The following is a 20,736-nucleotide window of genomic DNA, read 5'->3' as shown; positions in this document are numbered from 1 at the left end:
TAGTACTCCAGGAGATTAAGGTATCTGGCCTTATTCAAACGTGTTCTCACTCCACCATGAAAAATCATCTCAAAAGGCATTTACTATCCCACAAATGATTTAGCGTACCTTTCCCCGTATTACTCGCATGAACTTTCAGGTACTCTATAGGGCCTACGTGAAACCGCTGCTTGTAAACGCGAACCAAGTTGTCCACTCAGGACGCAAAATGGACATTACCCCCACTGAGCGTGTCCAACGGGCAGCTATGAAGACGATTGCTAGCTTCCAATTCGTTGATTATCAAACACGTCTTGGGGTGGTTGGACTCTCCCTCAAACTACCGTCACTCCCTAGGGGCCTTCCTTGAACAGTTTTTGGCTTACATGTTTTTCACCCTCCATCCTTCTTATGTATTTGAAAGGACATGCTGAGAAGATTTTTAAGTCCAGAGTGCACATTTTTATGTTGGAAACGGTTTTTCCCATTTCAGGTAGTTGGTGCGTGGAATACCCTTTATCCAACAGCTGTTCGCGCTGCATGTAGAACAATTTCACATGCTTTTTTGTGTCTTCAAGCTGGCCTGCTAATACTCCGCGCTGATAACCGAAACAGCAACGCTACTCCATTTTTTCGCTTGTGCCTTCCAGGTGAACGAATGCCGCTGAACGACAAGTTTAAACCTGACGCGGGAAGCTTGGTAGAAAGCCTCGGCCATGTGTACCAATCCGTAATTCCGTGAAGTCTGCCACAAGGTAAATTGGCTCATCCCATGCTTTGAGGTTTATAATTCATATGATGATCAGCTGGAGTTTCCAACGATTTGGACGAAGGAACTAAATATACTGAATGCTGTGAGGATGTGGCGGGCCCTTCAGTGTGACACGGATGATATGTGGCAGCATCTTGGATGTGCGCGTTTATAGCATTTATGCGTTGAAAGTAGGTGCATAAAAATTATTTGGACCGCCTGCTCGAAGCCAGTCTCATCGGGTCGATATCAGTGAACTGAGCTCTCGTAATATTCATCGACGCTGACTATATTCAGTACTAGTCCAATTCAACTTCTATTTGAATAGCTAGTGCTCCACTCAATAAACAATCTTCAGCAGAAGCGGATACGGCCACCTGCAGAACAGTGACACCCACTCATGTGTCCGCATCTCACAAGCATCCAGTAACTACCCTTTCTTAGCAGCCAGGTTAAGCGGTAATTCGTGTTGGTCAGAAACAGCCGATGGTCAGGGCACAGCTGCAGGAGTCGCTTTCTTTTGTTGCATGCATCGACTCCGAATCGACTGTTCATATGCAGTTCTAAGGAGCTCGGGCGACTAAGTTGGGCGTTCGTATCGCTTGCGAGAATGACAATGTCAACGCTTTTTTGCTTGACGCATTAGCTTGGAGAAACCTTGGTCGAAATGATCCTTCTCAGCGTATCGCTTGTTTTTTCCGAAATCCGTCTACCCGGCTGCGGAACCGAACTTGTCAGTACCTCAATCCAACTTGTTTGGGGTTTGCGGTCCACGGATAGTTTTGGTTAGTCTGAATCGAAACGTCAATAGTGGCTACACCTGACAAACTTCCCTACAATACAGAATCGCTCATTAGTCGATTTTGCCCACTGTTTCGTTGACAACTCATTATCATCATCGTTGACAGCAATATCTGCCGGGAACACTGGTACCTCACCACCGTACATTCTTGCCAACTTAATTGATCTCTCTAATGGAAACAGAGAAATTGGACAGTAAGGGTGACCTAGGGCTCGCGTACCACAAACTTCCGCGATCCCTACACCTCCAACACTAAGCCAGACAGATTATATCCACAAACTGGTGGCAAGGACGCCGCTGACATCGATTTGTCGCCATATCGTTCACTATCTCCAGCCAGGCACACGTAGGGTCATATAGACAGCACCAACGCTGCCCAAACTTTTTATGATATCCTTCACTCTCTTCTGACATATCAAATTTTGTTTAACTCTAGATCTCAACCACTTTAAATTAGGTATGGCGAACAGCACTCGTTTCTGCCCCGCAATCTGACCACGCAGTACTGGATAAGTTCTTCGAGTGAAGTACCATCTGCTTCACTAAAAACGCGTCTTCTAACCATGTTGCTAATTCGCTGGTTCCAGCCGATTCCTGTTCTGAGAAATTGGTAGTCAAAGACCTGAATATGTCCCGGATGCTCCGCCGGAAGGGACGAATGTTCACAGTCATACAGCAATACAGCCCGCACTATAGACTGATATACTCATCCCTTGATAACAAGCGATCTCTTTTTAATGCTACAGGTGGCGCAAATGTGTAAGAGCAGTTTTGGTTTTCAAGACTCGTGCGTTGACTTCGTCCGTTACACTATCGCCAGAACTAATGCAACATCCAGGATATATATAGCGTCCCACAACTTCTAGTGTCACTCCCTGAGTTTGTAGAGGCATGTTCAAAGGCTGTATGTCCTGCCGCAAGAATCTGCACGTTATAGGTGTCGTAGGACCGGACGACCTTGGTCAGCATTTCCAGTATACTTGCCCTGTTTTTCAAAAATGGGAACAATATATTCCGCATATCCCGGGTTGACATTCAAATCTCCGGCAACACCAACCATATTTGAGCTTTTAGCTCCGCTCCCCATACCGTGGCACTCAAGGTATCATAAGGGGTGTCTTTGGTGGTATCAGAGCTGCAGTTGGTCGGGGGTTCGCGGACACGATAGGCCGACAGCGATCAACTTCTCACTCGTGGACTCCTTTACGGGAGTTGTCAGATGAAGCACACACCGACAACGCTGTCGTTCGGCTGTAGCATCCTTTCGGTGCCTAACTGCCATGCCACCCGAATGTTGAACGAGGGCTAGGATACTACCAGATTGCCCAGGCCTAGGCAAGGGAAGTCGAGAGGCAGAGGTCGGGTTTTACCACGGACCTTCCGGCCAGTAAATTCGCGCTCTAACCACTTGAACCATCTCGCCCTTATACGGACAACTATCAACAGGTATCCAATAAAGCGGGGATCTTTCAGACCGGTGACTTGGGATGTTGCTGACCCATGCAGATTCTGCCTCAGTGCCCTCTGAGTCGCAAGAGGTGTGCATCCGGAATCGAGTGGAGAGTGATGGGGCCTCTTCCCATGGCCTGGGAGGTGTATGGATGCATATATTCTCTCTAGCACCACCAAGCTTCTGGTCCAGATGACCTCCCACCCGCATTGTTAAAAAACGGGGATAAAATCAGCGCTTGTTTGATCTGTTTGCCTGCAATCGGGAAAAGGAGAATGCCTCACACGACTGGGGGGAGTCGGTGAGTGGTGAGTGTGGTGGCCACAGGGGACCAGCTTAACACCCACAGTAAAGAGACAGCTGGCGCCACTTGTGCTTCGTCGCCTAATGGTGGCTCGTGAAACACTGAGTCAAGAGCATCAAGTGGGGTTCTGTCCCGGTAGGTGTTACGCTGACCAAGTCTCTACATTCCATCAGGTGCTAGAACAACGCCATACATATAAATGCCCCACAATTTTGGTATTCCTGGGTTTTCAAGGCGCATTTGACTCAGTCGACCGGTCTGTTCTGCTTGACACGCTTGCCCACCAAGGAATGCTCCGGAAGTTCGTGAACATAATGTTTTTTGTATTCTCAGACTTCTGAACCTGTAAGAGTATACGGAGAGCTCTCCTAAAGCTTCCGTACACAAAGCAGTGTCCGTCAGGGGCACCCACTCTCCATTCTGGTTTGATTTCGTGATCGGTGCGCGAATAAAACGAACGCTGGAAATTCTTCAAAACCTCGGTGTTCAAGTGGGCTCCGACGAAAACCTTGCCAATCAGAACATGCCAACGATACCGTTCTTATATTTGAAGAGGAGAAGGCGCAAGTGTTTTTGGATGAACTTACCAAAGTCATCCCGTCCTTTGGTATGCACTTTGCACCCACAAAGTATAAGGTTATGCTCGTAGACATGCAGTCACTGAACACGTTACTTACAATCCAAAGGGAGGCATTCGAAGTTGTGGAGCGCTTTACGTATCTTGGAAGTTGTATTAGTTCAGTATAGCAGATGAGGTCAATTCACGAATCTCCATGGCCCTGGTCGCGTTTTCTAATTTGACACACCTGTGTCGTCAAAGTTGTAATTCCCTGAATCTCAACGGACACGTGTATCAGGCTACAGTACGATCTGTTCTGTTGTATGGCTGTGAGACTTGGCCCGTTTGAGCGGCGGAACTGCGACGTCTTCAGGTGTTCGACAATCGTTTTCTCAGGACCATAGCTCGCGTGAGTTGGTGTCGGAGAATCTGTAACAAGGCAGTTAGAAAACTAGTTTTTGGTTGTGTAACAGGAACATACATTGAAGAGTTTGTCCATGACCAGAAGCTGCGTTGGTTTGGCCATGTATTGTGTATTCCAAACCATCGCTTACCGAATGGGGTGGTATTTCCCGTGCCCAACTCAGGATGGCAGAATCAAAGAGTTTGTCAACCCTTAACCTGGCAAAGGGGTGTGAAAGAGATTACGGAAACTTTGGGTGCTGTCGGTGCTGCTCGCCTACCAGGATAGGGACCACATAACCACCACTGCGCCTGGTTGGAGACGCTGCAATATATGGCTACTAGTCGATGTAAATGGCGTTCGTGTCGTTAGTTTCCATCCAGATTGTTTGAATGAGTGTCTGGAAGCGTAGGCAACTCGAAATGATTGTAGCAAGCTAACAATGAGTCCCTTCTCTGTCCACCTCTATTCTTTTCTTCACAGCAAGGCTCTCAAACAAATCATGGCAGTACCTCAGCGAAGCATCGGTGTTGAACACTGATGTCATGCTGCTGCTGATGCAAGAGCATGTTTTTCGTTAACTCGCCCTGCTGTATGCAGTAAGGTGACCCGGCTAGTAACACCACGCAATGGTCGACGTGAAATGAAAGTATTTTGTTTGTTTTAAGTACCATGTAAATGAGTTGGGATACTGCCAAGGCTGCCAAATCCAGAGAGATAAGACATTGGTCCTTGACCAAGGCCTTTGGCTCAAAGGCCTGACCACAAAGTAGCAGTGCTTGGTGGTCAATTCCAGCGCATTACATTTTTTCAAAGTAGCTACACTCCCAACCCAGAGGACCAGTTCGTGCGACATTTTTTTGCAATTGGAATAGTTAATGGGTGCTCCATTCTCCGGATACTTTTACTAACCTAGTACTAGCATGTTTTGTCAGGTAATCCTCTTCCGTTGCAGATATATGAGCTATTCGACGGATGGTAACCACATGATCCAGCTTAGTCCACAGTTGGCCTGCAGGTGTTGGCCACTAGGTTACACCGTACGAACGTTTTTGTTAAAAATCCGTTCTTCACCGGAGTGGTTGATGTTTAATTCCCGAATGGACAGGTCACTTTCCGTTGTCGCTTTGGAGGGCATCGACAGCGAATAGACTACCCGAATATCACTTCACATGGCTCTGATGACCGACTTTGATAGTCGTATAAATCAAAACGCTTGAAACCTGCTACGTAGAAATTACCTCGTATGTTGATCGGATACCTGATAGTAAAAAATCTGTCCATGTCTGCTTGTAGAGCGGGAAGGAATTGAAAGTTGACATCGGTGAACAAAGAACGACAGGGGCAACTTATACTTCCAGGTTGCTTGGGTCGAAGAAGGAGGTCTAGTTGAGGTACCTCACTTTGAAACGTCGGCTCGAGAACTGCGGTTCGCAAAGTGATGGGTCAACGAATGGTTTGATTCGCCGACCATGGACGCGATAGTTTGACTTGGGTTTCCTTGCATGACCCTTCCAAGAACAAACGATTCAGTAGTCTATCCCATCTGGGCTAGTCATCGTTTAACATTGAAAGTTAGTTTATCTCACCTCAGGTCAAACCGTTCAATTCTAAACGATTCGCGGCTGGTCTGTTTTTAGTACTCCACTTGCCACAGTTTGTAACCACTTGTTATTCTCCGTTCCCCTCCAGTTCCGAGATATTCATTTTCAAATTCGGATTTGTTGAAGCTGGCTCAAGATGGGGAGGAGGAGAAGCAGTCTACCTCATTCTAGTTGCAACCTATTCTACCCTTACCACGAGGCTCAGTCGATGGAGTCATTGTATCCAACATTACACAAAAGTAGGTCATACTGACTGATTCATCACTCTGTTTAGTACTCCATTCGAATGAAATGCATATGTTCGACTTGGCTTCTGCTCAGTCGGAACTGGAACGCATGCTGTCGACTGTTCTCGAGCGCCTAGAATGTTTGTCAGCAGAATCCAAAGGAAAAGATCTCCCGGAAAATATCGTCAATTTGCTGAAGCAGCGAGGAGATACGGCCCTAACAGATATCAATCAGTCTGCATTTGGTCGACCAACGTCGCTTGTTGTTACTCCGAATCCAGATAAACCATTAACCTTGATTATATCGCAACAAACACGTCCGATTCATCAGACATGTCTGCCTGCGCTCGAGCCCTCTTCTAGTCGCAAAAAGTTTCCTCCTGGTTCCCCAAGTGTGTGCAGAGTGAGCCGAGTAAGTTCGTTCTTCTTCCCCAAGTGGTGCACTATTGTTTTACTTTGCTGATTTTCCTGGTCAATTAGCCTCTGCCTCGCACCACATCTGTCGATTTTGTTCGTGCATCACGAACGGAAGTGACCCGACACTACAGTACGATGCCTTCATGACTATGACATTTAGTGAGTAGTGTAGTATTGTTCTCGACTTCTACACCACAAGATCCTATCTTTTTTATGCACATCAGGTCCTGTCCCTTCTCATTCTTTTCTTTTCACCATGATTCCTCGAAAGAAGTTTCTATGCTTGTACGTTCATGAAGCCCTTAATGATAAGGGCTTACTCCCAAACAATGTTCCAATTATTCCAGTATTGCCTGATGTGAAAAGTGAAAAATCGTATCGACCCTTAATTGGTCGTAGTGTTCATTAATTTTTGCTTGTGTCCTTGAAGGTTGGTAATCTGCACAATGGGACAGCATGGGTGCCTCTTACTTTCGAGCGAGTAATTATTGAGTCACCTCGTAGCCGTCTCCACTTTCACCAGAATAATAATACTCGTCCAGCTGTAACACCCTTTCGGTTTCTAGCTACCATGCCACTCGAAAGTCACCCGAAAGTTCGTCCCTTAACCACTGGGCTATCTGGAGACAGTTCGAAAACAATGGGTTACCCATTTTTTGGCTTGCCGTTACGCTTGCTCAAGAGCTATGGCGTCACTTTTGTGCCTGAGTCCCTAAACCCATATCCCTTGCTGAACGTGCGGTCTGGTGTAGTCCGGAATGGTCGCTCCGGAATTCCGGGAGTAAGACGAATTGACTTCGCGCGTATTCTGGCGGTGAATTTTCTTAGGCGGAATTTCCTGGGTCATGGCGGATTGTTTCCAGGCGCTTTTCCTTAGTGACCGGTCGTAGCTTGCAGAGCGCTAGGGAAATCTGTGTTAGTTGGCACAACTAACCTGGGGGCTATTTGTTCGTAGACTGAATGTGAGTATCATCTACATTGGCCCTGCGAACAACGAGCAACTGAACATCGAACCACGCCTGTATAACCCGCAGTAAGCACGAGTGAAATACAGACGCTGTGTTTAAAGTGAGGCGTAATAAGGGAAACAATACAAAGCTATTGGCAAGTTCACTTGAGGTTGACTCGTTTGTAGACAAGACTTCTCTGACCGTCGTTGTAGTTGACCGCATGCACGGGTAACAGTTTAATCGGATCAGACGAGTCACATCGATTTCAAGCTCTACAAGCCTTTGGAGGAGAGCGCGTTGTTGTGTAGGGTGCGAGGTGGCTCAGTAGCTAGAGCGCGAATTTACTGACCTTGACTGCCCTGTCTGGGCTTGGGCAACCTGACAGTATCGCGGCCCTCGTCCGCTGGCATGGCAGCTAGGCACCAAAAGGGTGCTATAGCTGAACGATTTTACCTCAGTGCTACCGTCACCGAATATCTGTATGACATTTTGACTCGTACTTCTCTGTTTCAATTCTAGTTATCATTTCAATTTTGTTTCATAGATATCTGTTTTGTGTATCCGATGCATTTGTATGCTCTCTAAGCTTCCAATCTGATCAGTTCACCACCATCACAAACTGTAAGGCGTGCGGATCGTTTCGTCACCTTGTTCAGGTATCCCAGCCACATGTCTACTTGGGGTCACGGGTGGCAACATTAAGCATGTATGCATCCGTGTCTTAATGCTAGTTCATCACTGCAAATCCACTCTTTCTGTAAGCTAAGAGTACTTCAAATCCAACTCGAAGGACACCACACCGAAAGGAGTGGTGCTTATTGTCAGACTTTCACATCTCTCAACCACAAGGAGTTGTATAACTGCGCTAAGATTCAATCGCCTCAGATTCATGGAGTTCATTGTGGAGTAAAGTGCGTGTCATCTAGGGTCGTTGACATAGTCATACGACCGTTGGTGCTCAGGGGACAGTCCTTATTGATGGATCTAACCCATGAAAGTATTTGGATATGTAGCTGTGTAATTGCGTGGGTACACGTAATCATTAAGTTTATAAAGAATGGATCCGTTTTGGCAAAGGGCTGAAATACTGTTGTGCAGTCTACACCCTCGCCTGTGGAGTGAGCAACTAGTTTAAAAGAGTTATCAACGTTCTGACATTGTCATATTTAAAACTTCCAAGCTTTTTCACAGGTGGACATGGGAGGCATGGTTGAACATTATTAGGAATAGACATTTATTACCTCATTTGTAATTATTAGACTGGTTTGTTTGAAGTCCAACTATCAACCCTGTTGGGTGCCGATGCGATCGAAGGGCGAGATGGTTCAGTGGTTAAAACGCGAATTCACTGCTATAGCTGAACGAGTCACGAGTGGATGCGGTCTGCCAGCACAGCCAGTCTGCGAGGTTGAAGATCTCCGTAAACAAAATTGAGTTGGTGATGCTCTTGGGTGGAAATGTAGGTGTCGGTCAAAATATCATATGGGCGCTCGTTCACGGAGTGATGGATTGGTCTCTACAGCAGTTGAGGTGGAGTGGCTTACTCGGTGGAACGGTTCAGTGGTTTGTGGGAAATGTTTCCTTGCACTCTGGTGTCGTTGCGCACTGTGGTGTTTTACCACCGGTTTCCTTAGATAGCACCACCTAATCTCATGTGTCTCACCTTCTTCTTATTCATTGTAATTGAGGTTTTATTGGGAAATGTGTATGATTCCCTCACGGATTCCATCCATTCACAGAACCTCTTTAAGTTGTTTGCGGAGCTTTCGAAGGTGAATTGCATGAAAAGCGAAGTTAATCAAGTATGCAGTGGTTAGGGTAAACTGGTGTAAACTTTCGGAATCGAATCATGGGGAACGAAGCTAGGTTATTTGGAGGAGATATGTTGTTTAGTCCGACAAGCCTCCAACTTTTTACGAACAACAGGTAGTTTGGAGTTTATGACCTCCCTAGTCTTTGGAGAACATTGGAGAATTTCTACTCTTGATGGTTAAATTAACTTGATAGACGCGAACGTGAAAGCTTCTTTGGAGGTAATGATGGAGAAAGCTCACATTATGGATGCATGTTTTCTGTGCAACCTTTTTTCATTGTGACTTATTAATTTGCTTGATGTACGCAGTTTTCGTCTGCTGTTTTCTGATGCCTGTTGTATAAAGTCTTCTGATCCGAATCATGCATTTTATTTTTGGTTCCACAGTCTTCCACGGATGTATATGCTGCACAAGTTTCATCTACCTCCCCGGATAAGAACCAGTCATCCTCCAGGTAATTCGTTTTGTTAAGTTGCTCATATTTAGTGTCACAGCTTCAGGAGCCGCCGGTAATACGGCCTCTCGTGCAGTTGTGTTTGAACGTAAATACCGCTGGTATTTTTAAAATCTGGTAACCTGTGGACATCATTTGGCTCATGCAGTGACCCCTTTTGCATTAACTGCGTTTTTTTTATCAGTGGTTCAACTTAGGATTAGAGAATCTGAATGTTTCCCTGTTACTGTTACTATGTTTACATGTACACTATAAACTAGAGCTTGAACACATGCACACATTCTGATGGCTTGCCTCACTTGTCATACGTAACACACGACAGCTTTGAAGAACTTAATTCAAGTGAACACCATCGCTAGAAAACACACTGAACACATTGGGATTTCAAAAGCTTGGATCTCCATTTTCCTCTCCGTTGAAACAAAAAAGAGATTTACTGGATGCATGCATTTTAATAGTGCTTTTCTTCCGTTCACAATCTGTTCTTAGGTTGCTAAAGGGCTATGCCTACTGACGTGACCCCGGAAATCTGGATTGCTGGCTAGAACAAATGAAACTTACTGACTGAATAACCCTGGCTTGCATTGACTTTCAAGTGTACAGTGCGAAATACCGAGGTGTTTGGTCGGCAGGTTTTGAATCGGATTTGAGCAGTTATAGGCTGATCGTGTTACCACAACGTTTTGCAGGCTGTGCGTCGTCTGCTAGTCTTACGGGTACACGCCAGGCACTCGAGAGGTTTTGCTCTACGGCTGTTAAATCTGTTCCGCCTACTCGGACCAGAGCATTCTAAACGGCTCTACATGTTTGTTCATGGATGCCTTCTAACATAGTGGCCGCAGTCTGTCCGCCGCACTCCTGATAACGGTCCTCGGGTCTTCTTAACACATGACCAAACCAGCGTAACCGGCGTGGTTGTATGAAATTGTCAGTCGAGCATCCAGTGGACAGCTTGCCAAATGCCACGTGATACACCTCATTATTGGGAATACAGCCCCGGCGCCACACGTATGTAATGCCGTCGTCTTCAAGTTTCCTCTCAGGACAGCAAAATGTTGTCCATAACGTCCTCTCTGGGAATCAGTTGGACTTCCCAGGCAGCACATTATTTTAACAATATGTCCATATTCACTTCAGTGGGAAAGGAAGCTTGATGATGAAAGATAGCATCGAATAGTGTGACCGGCATACCCTTGGGTGACACGATGTGGCCACACGACTGCATAAAAACAGCCTGTGGTCAGCACATAGCTGAAGCAACTGTTCACCATTTTCCGTATGTACCGAGTCCAATTCATGTCGATCAGATTCGCTAAACCTGCCCACTAGTGCGTTCATATCTCCGGCATCCACCACGATATCTGGGCTTTTAGCTCGCCGCAGCATGGCATTCAGGGCGTCATAAAACCTGTATTTAATGGCGTCGGAGCCACAGTCGACTGGGGCGACACGACAAACACACAAATCAACTTCCCCTTGTAAGATTCCTTCACAGACGTTGCCGGACGAATCGCATAGAGGCGACTATCAACAGGCATCCAGTTAAGCAAGGATCCTTCCGTCCGGTGACTTAGGACGATACCAACCCCTGCACGTCCCGCCATAGCAGCCTCTGGATCGCCAGAGGTGCGCAACCGGAAGCAAGTGGAGAGTGACTGGACGGTTGACTCAACCACTGTGTTTGCATCTTGAATTCGGAGACAGCACAAATCAATACCAAGCGAGTCCATTGTGAGAGCAAGCGCAGCTTGCTGTCATGCTTGCTTCAGAGTGCGGACATTGAAAGCATCCAGTTGGACTGGGCATCGAGACTTCAAGATTGATTTCGAGATGCCTGAGGTTGTTGACGTAGGATGGCACGCAGATGTTGCTTGTAAAACCGATACAGGATAAGCGGAGTCATCATTTCCGATTGCTGGGTCTACAAGGGGGATTTATTAATGGGGTGGGAGAGGAAAGTATGTTAAGGAGAAAGAACGGAGGCGTCAGCAGTAGCCTGTTTTCGCTTACTCGCCCTGCTGTATGCAGCAAGTAAGGCTACCCGGTTGATGGCACCACGGGACGGCCGATGTGGCATGAGTTCATTCTTTTGTGTGCAGTTCTTAGCTGTACGTGGACTGAGATACTAGCAGGTTGCCCACATCTTGACAGGAGGACGAATAAAGACCTCAACCAAAGCCTTTGACTCGAAAGCCTGACAGCAAATCAGCGGTGTTTGACTGGAAATGCAAGTACATTACCACTTCTATTGAACACGTCACCGCACATGCTCTAACCCCCAACCTGGAGCACGAGGAGACTGAGATCCCTAACCAACCTGGTATGAGAACCTCTGCGAGTGTCACACGGACACCACCTTCCTGTATAGCTCAGTGGGTTGCCAAGTTACACAAACCGTCACACCACGATAATGTCCAGTCTCTTCGTGACAGAAGTTTGAGCGTGGGTCCAGTTCACTTTACCCGTCAATACTAAACACACCGATGTGGACTGTTACTCGTGAAAGCGGATTTGCGGCTAAAAATGTCTCATCTGTGCCACCTGAAAGGACGACCATTAAACAACAGCTAATCGAGGTAGGTGTTAGGAATCCTCCCACAGCAAGTGAAAATTCCATAGAAGCCTTGTTCTCAATAGAGTAATGGGTTGTTGCGCTCAGTGGAATAACACAGTTGTCCGCACCTGCGCTCCAAAAATTACCCTTTTATACCATAAACCGACTTAATTAGCGAGTGAAACTCAGGTAATTCTTCGATTACTTCGCGTAACATAATATTCGCATCAAAATCCTTAGGGTATTCACACTGGTTTCCCGAGCTTTCGTTCTTATTTAGTTTACGAGCTACTTATTCGATTAGTCCATTCTATAACTTTTTAAAGATGGACTACAAAATACAATCTTCGTTCCCCATCTTTCGTCTGACAGCTATGCGATTCCAAATAAATTTTGGGAGCTGATGGAACCTTACTGCGCCGAGATCACAGAGGCCAATATAAGCTACTTGGAAAATCTCATTCGATCTTATCAGGACTTGGAAACCACTATTTTACAGCCACTATCCCTAAACCCCTCAGAAACTCGTTCAGCCGATGATGTCGTCCACTCTCCAGGTATGTGTCAGAAGTCCCCGATTAACGCGGCTTATTTTCTTTCCTCCAACGACTGCTTCTCACGTTGCTTGTTGTTCTTTCACTCTAGCTCCAAAGCGTCCAAGGCGAGAGAACAGTGTTTCGACCTGTCATCAAATCGAGGATAGTACGGCTACCACGGATCAGGCAGTTGGCGAAACGATGTTCTCTCCTCGTGTTAGCCAGAATCTACGCTTTATCGAAAGCGAGTTGAGGTTCGTTAGTTTTATTCCCTTCTTATGCTTTCTAGTGAAACTGTAGGCTTTGGCGGAAATTGTACTACCTTGTTACAACTGCTTGTTTGTTTTCGACGCACTCTTTCTGTTTCATGAAGCCCACTTCTTTCTGTCAACGTATTTTACGACCTAGACCGTGAAACTGTGTTCTCAACTGTTCCCTGGAAGTGCACTTGCCAATTTTTACTACCTCTGTTTTTAACTTACCCACCACTGAATTACCCGATGCAACCACAGAGGGAACCACTTGTACTAATGAACTTGATGGCACCTTTGTCTTGAATACGCGGTGCTGTGTTGATAGGGTGCCTAGGATAGGGTCTCGTAAAGTTCTAATGCTTACCAAAAGCCTGACCAACTCTTCACCCTGTCGTGAACCCTCGTTAGCAGTCAGCTGCTTAATGGAGTCAAAGGGTTCTCTGTCGCTCGAGAAGTTTCGTTTTTGGCTAGCACTGTTGTCGTTACCTGTGAACGGAGGAAAGCAGTCTCTTTGATGGGTATACACGTGGGCACCACGTAAACAACCCATGACATTCAGTATTGGTGGTATCATGTCCATAGTTTTGCTTCTAGTTACGATCCATAGTGACGGCTAGTAGTGTCACCTGAAGCAGTCAACGACGTTCCCACATTTCGATCGAAATCCAAACAACATATCATCGCTGCACTATACGTGCTAACACTTGATCCACCTCTGACTACTCAATAAGTAGGTCGAATGGTGTGAGTGTACCGTAATTATTAGTTGTTTGTCAGTCCCAAATGGACGACTTTGTTTTCCCTCCTTCTTATTCGACATGAACGACCGGTGGTTAATGATAATTTTGATCCACTTTGAGTCTGAATTTTCCCTTCTCCACTGTAACGCATTACTGCGATCCCACTGGGATTAAAGTGCTCATTCGTCATGTATTGCGATAGTAAACCAAGCTGTAAGTTAGCTCATGTTCTAGATTTCTGATGCTCTACTTCATGTATCACCGTTCGCCTGCGTGCATTGTCGGTATATTCTAATCGATGTATCTTCACGTGGTACCATCGTGTGACCGCTCAAGGTCTATCTGGGTTGACAATCAATCAGGTCAGCACTGTCTCATGCTACGACCTTATGTTTAGTAGCTTCTTTTAGGTCTACATGTAATATCAGTTGCTGTATACGACACATCCTGAGCATATCTTAACGAAACGTGCTCGAGCGCTATGTAAAAGCTGTATCTTCGAATGACTTATGCTCCTTTTCTTATCTTAAATTCAAAGAAAACCGCCTAATGAGGCTTGCGGACTGGAGAAGTTGTCTCAATCGCTTTTGAACTCCTGCTATCAGGAGAACGTTGTGTTCAGCTTTACAGAATGTATTCGTCATTTCTCAGAAGACGGTAAGTACTCTGTCCACATTTGTCAATCGCTCTTGGATTATACTGTACCGGGTTTTGTGGTGTTGTATAAATGAAGCCATCGATGTCGTGTGGTCTGATTTTCAGACCATCAGGTTGAGAACGCGGCCCTGTGGTGATGGTGTTCAACATGTTTCTGACTTGCCACGGGTGTGTATCACTCGTCTGTGTCAGTTGTGCTCTCACCAATAGAAGAGCTTTCTGCTCCTCCATATTGCATTGGTTGAAATAGACCACTTCCAACTCAAGACCTGACAAAAAAGTACAATTGGTCAGAAACGCTTTCCCATATTATTGTCCCCTCTGTGAACCCTGCACGTTTGGTTCCTTATCCCAGATTCATCGCTAAGGTGTTTCTAGAGTTTGAATGAGTTTACCTCATCTCTGCGATTAAACGTAGTCCTAGAAAACAGAGCGCAATCAACTGCTTCTGAAAATATTGGCGCTACGAGGAATTCGTTATCTACCGGGAGCAGAGCGGATTGGCCACCAGGTTAGGAAATCGATTTTATTTATGGGCTATAGCACAGTGAAAACCATAGCACTTGACTGCTTAGGTGAAATAGGACAAAATATTCTTGGGAACCGTTGTTATCCTGAAGTCCTGTAATGCTGATGCCAGTTTACATTGTAGATTCAACGCTTACATGAGCTGAAAAAGTTCATTTCGTGTGTGCCAAACATTGGGGATAAGATCTGTCCAACCCACGGACTAACGTATTTAAAACGCTGGAGGACGCTCCTACTTGTAAAAAGTTGCATACTTGTTTCCAGTTCCAGGTTTGATTCTCGGTCCAACCAGCCGTTGGCTCGTCCGAGTGAATAGTCATCGATCTCCTGACAGTTACTAATATGCAAATTCCGCATTTTACCGGATGTAAAGGTGCGGTCGACTCCCTAAAAGCTTAGCAAAAGAAAACCTCTCACTCTTTTTGTGATGTATCAGGTGCACTTAGATGGATCGATCACGTGACCCTTTGAAAGTTCCAAGCTGTTACGTTCCGCACTTCGCGGTGGTCTACCGGTTTGCACGACTGGTGTATTCGATCTTGTGTGGTTTCTTAGTCTAACTGACTGCTGGCTTACTCAAACAGCCTGACTACTGACAAATACTTAGTCATCGGTCCCTGTGGAGGACGCAATAATAACAAGAAATGAGTTTAGAATAGTCCAGATGGTTTTAGTATGATAGGAGGAGAGAGCTCAAGGAGTTATCTGTCATATAACGTAAGGACCGCTTCTATATTATTATTATTGGAGATGAGTCTATCTAAGTCGGTCGGTACATAGGCTGATTTGCTCGCCTATTCCCCCCCCCCCAGTGATCCCATCCGACTTATTCTACTCGCATTACCACTTGTTTGATAACATGACGCCTAACTTTTAGGCTATATTCGTGGCGTAGGTGGACGAGACTGACTTTCAGTGTGGCCTTCAGGCCTTCAAGAATGAGAAACACGTGTACAAAATCCTCGTTACACTTCAGATGTGAGGCTGATAATGGTTTCACGATAGAGGTATATGGACCTTCGTATTCCATTACTGAATGGGATCTGCCGATTTCTATCCACCCGCCTGAACATACTTGTTAAAGAAAAGCGGCTTGACCGTGGTAGTTGCAGAGCTCAATGCGATGGGATTCCAGCTGAGGGTGCAGGGATTTCCGAAGTTTACCAACCAATCCGTTCGGACAATTGTTGGTTATTAAATATGTCAATCCACATTTACTTGTTTTGGCCACATTTTCCGATTCGGGATTATGTCAGCATGCCCTCTGGTGGTGTAGTGGACGACGTTTCATTCATCAGAATGGAGGACACGTACGCGCATTCACGCTCTCCGCCATGCCGCTAACACTGAGTGACAGTAACGGTGTTCTCGTAGATCCGGAGGAATGGGCTGACGCACCAGTTTAAGTGGATTCAGTACGGGTTATTGATAGCATTTGACGATCCATGGGAAATGCCGCTTTTGTACCTACTCTCTGGCAGCTGAACCCTGGCCTCCATGTATTTCGTTTTGTTCGTTGAGCTGGACAATTTGACCGCAAATGTTTCATCACCAATCTGGGTGGCATCATCAGTGCGTTATTGAGGAGCATAGTTGTGCGTAGCGGTGGGTTAGTTGTTGTGCGTTGAGTAGTGTTACGTGTGTGTTAATATACGTTCTGGTAGCCGGGGATGGCCTTTGATCGCGATTAGTTGTTTGGTCGGGCGGTTCCATTGGTTGCTCTGTTACCCCGTCTCCTCATTCACCGATGCCCACGTGACCTTTGAGCTTGGCATCCCTCGCCGTCGTAATCTGGTCGATGTTGGAGTGACCTTTGTCCTTCCGAGTTCCGGCTTGTGACCTTCATTAGTTTGATCCCGAGGAGTTCCTTGTTTCCTTGTTTGTGAATCCAGTATTCGGTCCTCCTTGAGTGTTCCGGTTGAGATGTTGGTCTTTTTTACTTAGATATGTGTAGATGGGATCCAGTTCGATCGAATATGCCATGTAGTACCATGCTTCCAGAAATTCTCTTCCGTGTCGCGTTTCTCCGTATGCAAAAATTTTTGCGTTTTCCATATTGAATTTGTGGCCTTCTTGGTCCTCATGTATAGATATCAAGGACAGGGGGTCATGCCCCTTGACAGCCGCGTTGTGTTCCTTTATTCGTGTACATAATTTCCTCCCAGTCTGTCCAACATAGAATTTGTTGCAGTTGTTGCAGTTGATTTGGTATATCACGTTGTTCCTCTTGGTTTTGTCCCGGTCGTCCTTCGGTCTAGAGATTAATTACTTTAGGGTGGCTACTCGGTTTTTGGGTCACGAAGATTCCTTTTTGAGCCAATAATCTGGTTGCAAGTTCTGATGTATTCTCGATGTAAAGTAGGACCACCCGTCCGGTGGTTTGTTCATGCTGTTGTTGAGATACCTTCTTCTTCAAGCTTCTCTTGATAAAACTCCTTGGATATCTATTGTTCTGGAAGACTCTGAATAGATGGTCCTCCTCCTTCTTCCGTAGTTCTGTTGTGCTGCAGAGTGTCTCAGCCCTCTTGAACAAGGTTTCGACGCAGCTCTTTTTGTGGTTTACTGGATGATTGCTGTTGTATTTCAGTATTTGATCCGTATGAGTCTCTCTACGGTATACGCAGGTTTCCAGCGTCCCACCCACCTTTCTGTTCTCTAAAACGTCTAAGAATGGTAGCCGATTGTTTCTTTCCAGTTCGATTGTGCACTTGATATCTTCACACGTTGTGTTTAGCAGTTCATGTGCGTCGTGCACTGAATCCTGTTTCATGATGAAAAGGGCGTCGTCTACGTAGCGGATTCACAGCTTTGGATTGATGATCGGCAGTGCCGCACGCTCTAGCCTTTGTATTACCGCCTCAGCCATAAATTCTCAGCGAACAAGCCAGCGGCCATGTACCCTACCTGAGCTACCAACATTTTCCTCCATTGAATTTCGTTTTGTTTTTTACCTACTTGTAATATACGAGTAGCACGAAAACAAATGCTTGGCGCACTGGAAGCATTGCTATCCCCACGACCGCAATTCGCCATCCTCATGGTAATTATGATAGATTGACTAGCGAGGTCCAGATAGGTAAATTTGAGTAAAGGGACAATGCAACAATCATTAGTGATACGAATTTTTTGTTGTTTAACCGTGATTCGTATCCATTTTACTTAATTGTCTAATTTAGGCTCAACCGAAGAGTCGCAGTGGTGCTTGTGGGCATTGCATGTGTAGCACATGATGCGACTCAAAGAGTTGTTTTATTCACCCTGTCTATATGTATACATTTATACTTCGCCTGGCAATTTCAGCCAAAACGACAGAAGACTCAGCAAAAACTCAGGAACAAAGTGAGGATGGGTCTGCTGTCTGTTCCTCCAGCACTAGTGAACTACTCAAAACCGAAACTGATTCAAACCGTGACAGCTCTTTTGACGCAGACTGTACCAACACCGGCCATTGCTTAGCGTTTCCGGTTCTGACAGATGAAATACGCCATGCAATATCGGCAAAGGCGTGTCAACCCCTAAAAGCCTTGGCTAAACAAATGCATGTGAGTTCATCATACCGTGTGGAGAAAAAGATAGCGCAGGCGATGGACGATCTGGGCTTGATCCCACTGAAAATGAACCATCACACAGATCCTAAGGACTGTCCTGATCCAGTCAAAATGGAGGATTTTTTCGAGTGGATACTTCGCTCGAGATCACGGGCAGACCCCCATCCGTCCGCAAAAACTACCATGAGCACCCCTAGCTGTCCAAACTCTCAACCGTTTTCACCGAATTCCAAAGATAATCGTACACTTCTTCCTTCGGATACGGACGCGTCAACTACTTTGCGCTTTTCTTCGGTCAAACGTCGTCGCTCCTCTTTTGGTCGGGGTTTACGATCTCCTACTGGTCACGCGAAAGGTAATGAACTGTGCTTTCATTTTCGGGTCTATCTGTCTGCATTCCAACCAGACTGAGTTACATTATCATTGTCGCATGGGGCATAGTGGGGTTTCTTTCACTCATTTGATGAGTGTTCAGTGATTACATATTCCCGTATATTGTTGTACGGATATGGAGTACGAGTATGACATTCGTTGTTTTTTCACCCAACAAACCCCATATTCACTTGGGTTATGATCTGCACCATCATTATTGCTGATTATTGAGCTCGAGTATTGGTGGTCTGTGACCTCTTGGAACTTCTCATAGGAGTTGGATTTCGTAAAGTTGATTAAACGAGCGCTCTACCACTATGTGAAATGCCGATTTAAACAATTGTTGGTGGGCGGTAGTTCTCTCATCGTAAGGCATAAATGTGACGAACATAGTCAGGATCGCCTTGGAGGCTAACCATTGCCAGAGATAATTGTCCCTTCATTCCGAAGCTTATTGGACCCAAATATAGCTTGTATCAAGGTATTCTCACCGAATCAACTTTACCAGTCGCTGAATCGATAGGTGAAAAATCACCTGTCGTTTTGCTGAACTCTTCATACGGCCCCATTCCATTTTCTCTGCCATTTTATGTGTTAACCTTTGACCTCCTTTCCAAACCAATTGTGTGTGTACGTGAGTGCGCACATTGGTTGATTCACTGTCAGGCCGTTCAATCAATTTTATGCATATTCTCGTGCCTTGTATGTAGTGAAAGCTATGACACCTTCGTTGGCGACCCGTAAACTTGATTTTCGACCATTTCAAAGCGAGTGGAGGAATAAGATCATGTGCGTACGGTAGATTGCAAGGCTTGAGCTCACAATGATATCACTCCATAGGGATTCATTGGGTACAACCGAATGTTTCATATTACTTCGACCAAGCTAGACCGCGCATTATGTTTTCGCTCATCCGTTCAAACGATACGATGTTTCCTAGATTGTAGGGTCTTCCAAAAGTGCATAGATCCGGTTTATCCATGAGCTCTATTCTTGCCCTGCCTAACTGGTCTGGTCATGCGTTGGCAAAGTAACTCTTGTGCCCCTCAAGCATGAACTGACACTATACAGCCTCGAGGACACCTTTCACTTCGTCTCCAGATTAGAGACATTTGTTTAACCGGAATATGATATTAAACCGATTCTTACAAATATGCTACTGGAGAAAACACAAACTATATTTATTACTTCACTGAGTGGCAGGGACATTGATATTCCTGTCTCAGAACCCAAACAACTATGTTGCACTGCACGCGAAACGTTCAAATCCGATTCACTGACGAGGTCTGCGCACGGAAAGAGGGGTCAGCGAAGGGATCTGCGCTAGCTCTCATTTTGGCGCTATATTTATGAGTAAATTAGGAAGCAGTCACATGACGACGCCGACATGAATGATGTACTCTGCACTTTCTACTCAGCTCACCAAAATATCACCTTTATGGAGCAAGATATCAATGAATGCTTCCGCTTGTTGGATGTTCATATGAAGAAGGGGGATGCTGATACAGCACCATACTGTATACTATTGAACATTCGGTATCATCTACTGATTGCCTATCACAATATGTGATAACCCGACTGTTATCTATAGCTGGGGCAATCATAGTCCAATTACGCATCATCATCATCATCAACGACAGCAGAAAATAGTACTTTTTCGGTAAACGATGATTCGGCATGCGTAAAACATGTCCCAACCAACGCAGCTTCTGGTGCTGGACACATTCTTCAATGGAAGTACCCGTTACACAACCGAAAACACGCTTTCTAACTGCCTCGTTACGGATTCGCTGACACCAACCCACACGAGCTATGGTTCTCAGACAACGATTG

General features: G+C 45.6%; 1 protein-coding gene across 1 annotated transcript in view; it reads left to right on the top strand.

The window, feature by feature from the left end:
• Positions 1–20,736, top strand: part of T265_06725 (hypothetical protein) — a gene marked incomplete at both ends in the record, with an annotated part of 30,301 nt that overhangs the window by 785 nt on the left and 8,780 nt on the right. The window contains 6 exons of the mRNA XM_009172062.1: positions 5,941–6,491; positions 9,647–9,714; positions 12,641–12,825; positions 12,914–13,058; positions 14,337–14,455; positions 18,284–18,886. Of these exons, the coding sequence (XP_009170326.1) occupies positions 6,144–6,491; positions 9,647–9,714; positions 12,641–12,825; positions 12,914–13,058; positions 14,337–14,455; positions 18,284–18,886 (1,468 nt within the window). The remainder of the gene's footprint in view (positions 1–5,940; positions 6,492–9,646; positions 9,715–12,640; positions 12,826–12,913; positions 13,059–14,336; positions 14,456–18,283; positions 18,887–20,736) is intronic.

This window comes from Opisthorchis viverrini (assembly GCF_000715545.1).
Source record: "Opisthorchis viverrini unplaced genomic scaffold opera_v5_144, whole genome shotgun sequence".
Taxonomy (NCBI): Eukaryota; Metazoa; Platyhelminthes; class Trematoda; order Opisthorchiida; family Opisthorchiidae; genus Opisthorchis; species Opisthorchis viverrini.
This window is presented reverse-complemented; position numbering and strand designations above follow the sequence as displayed.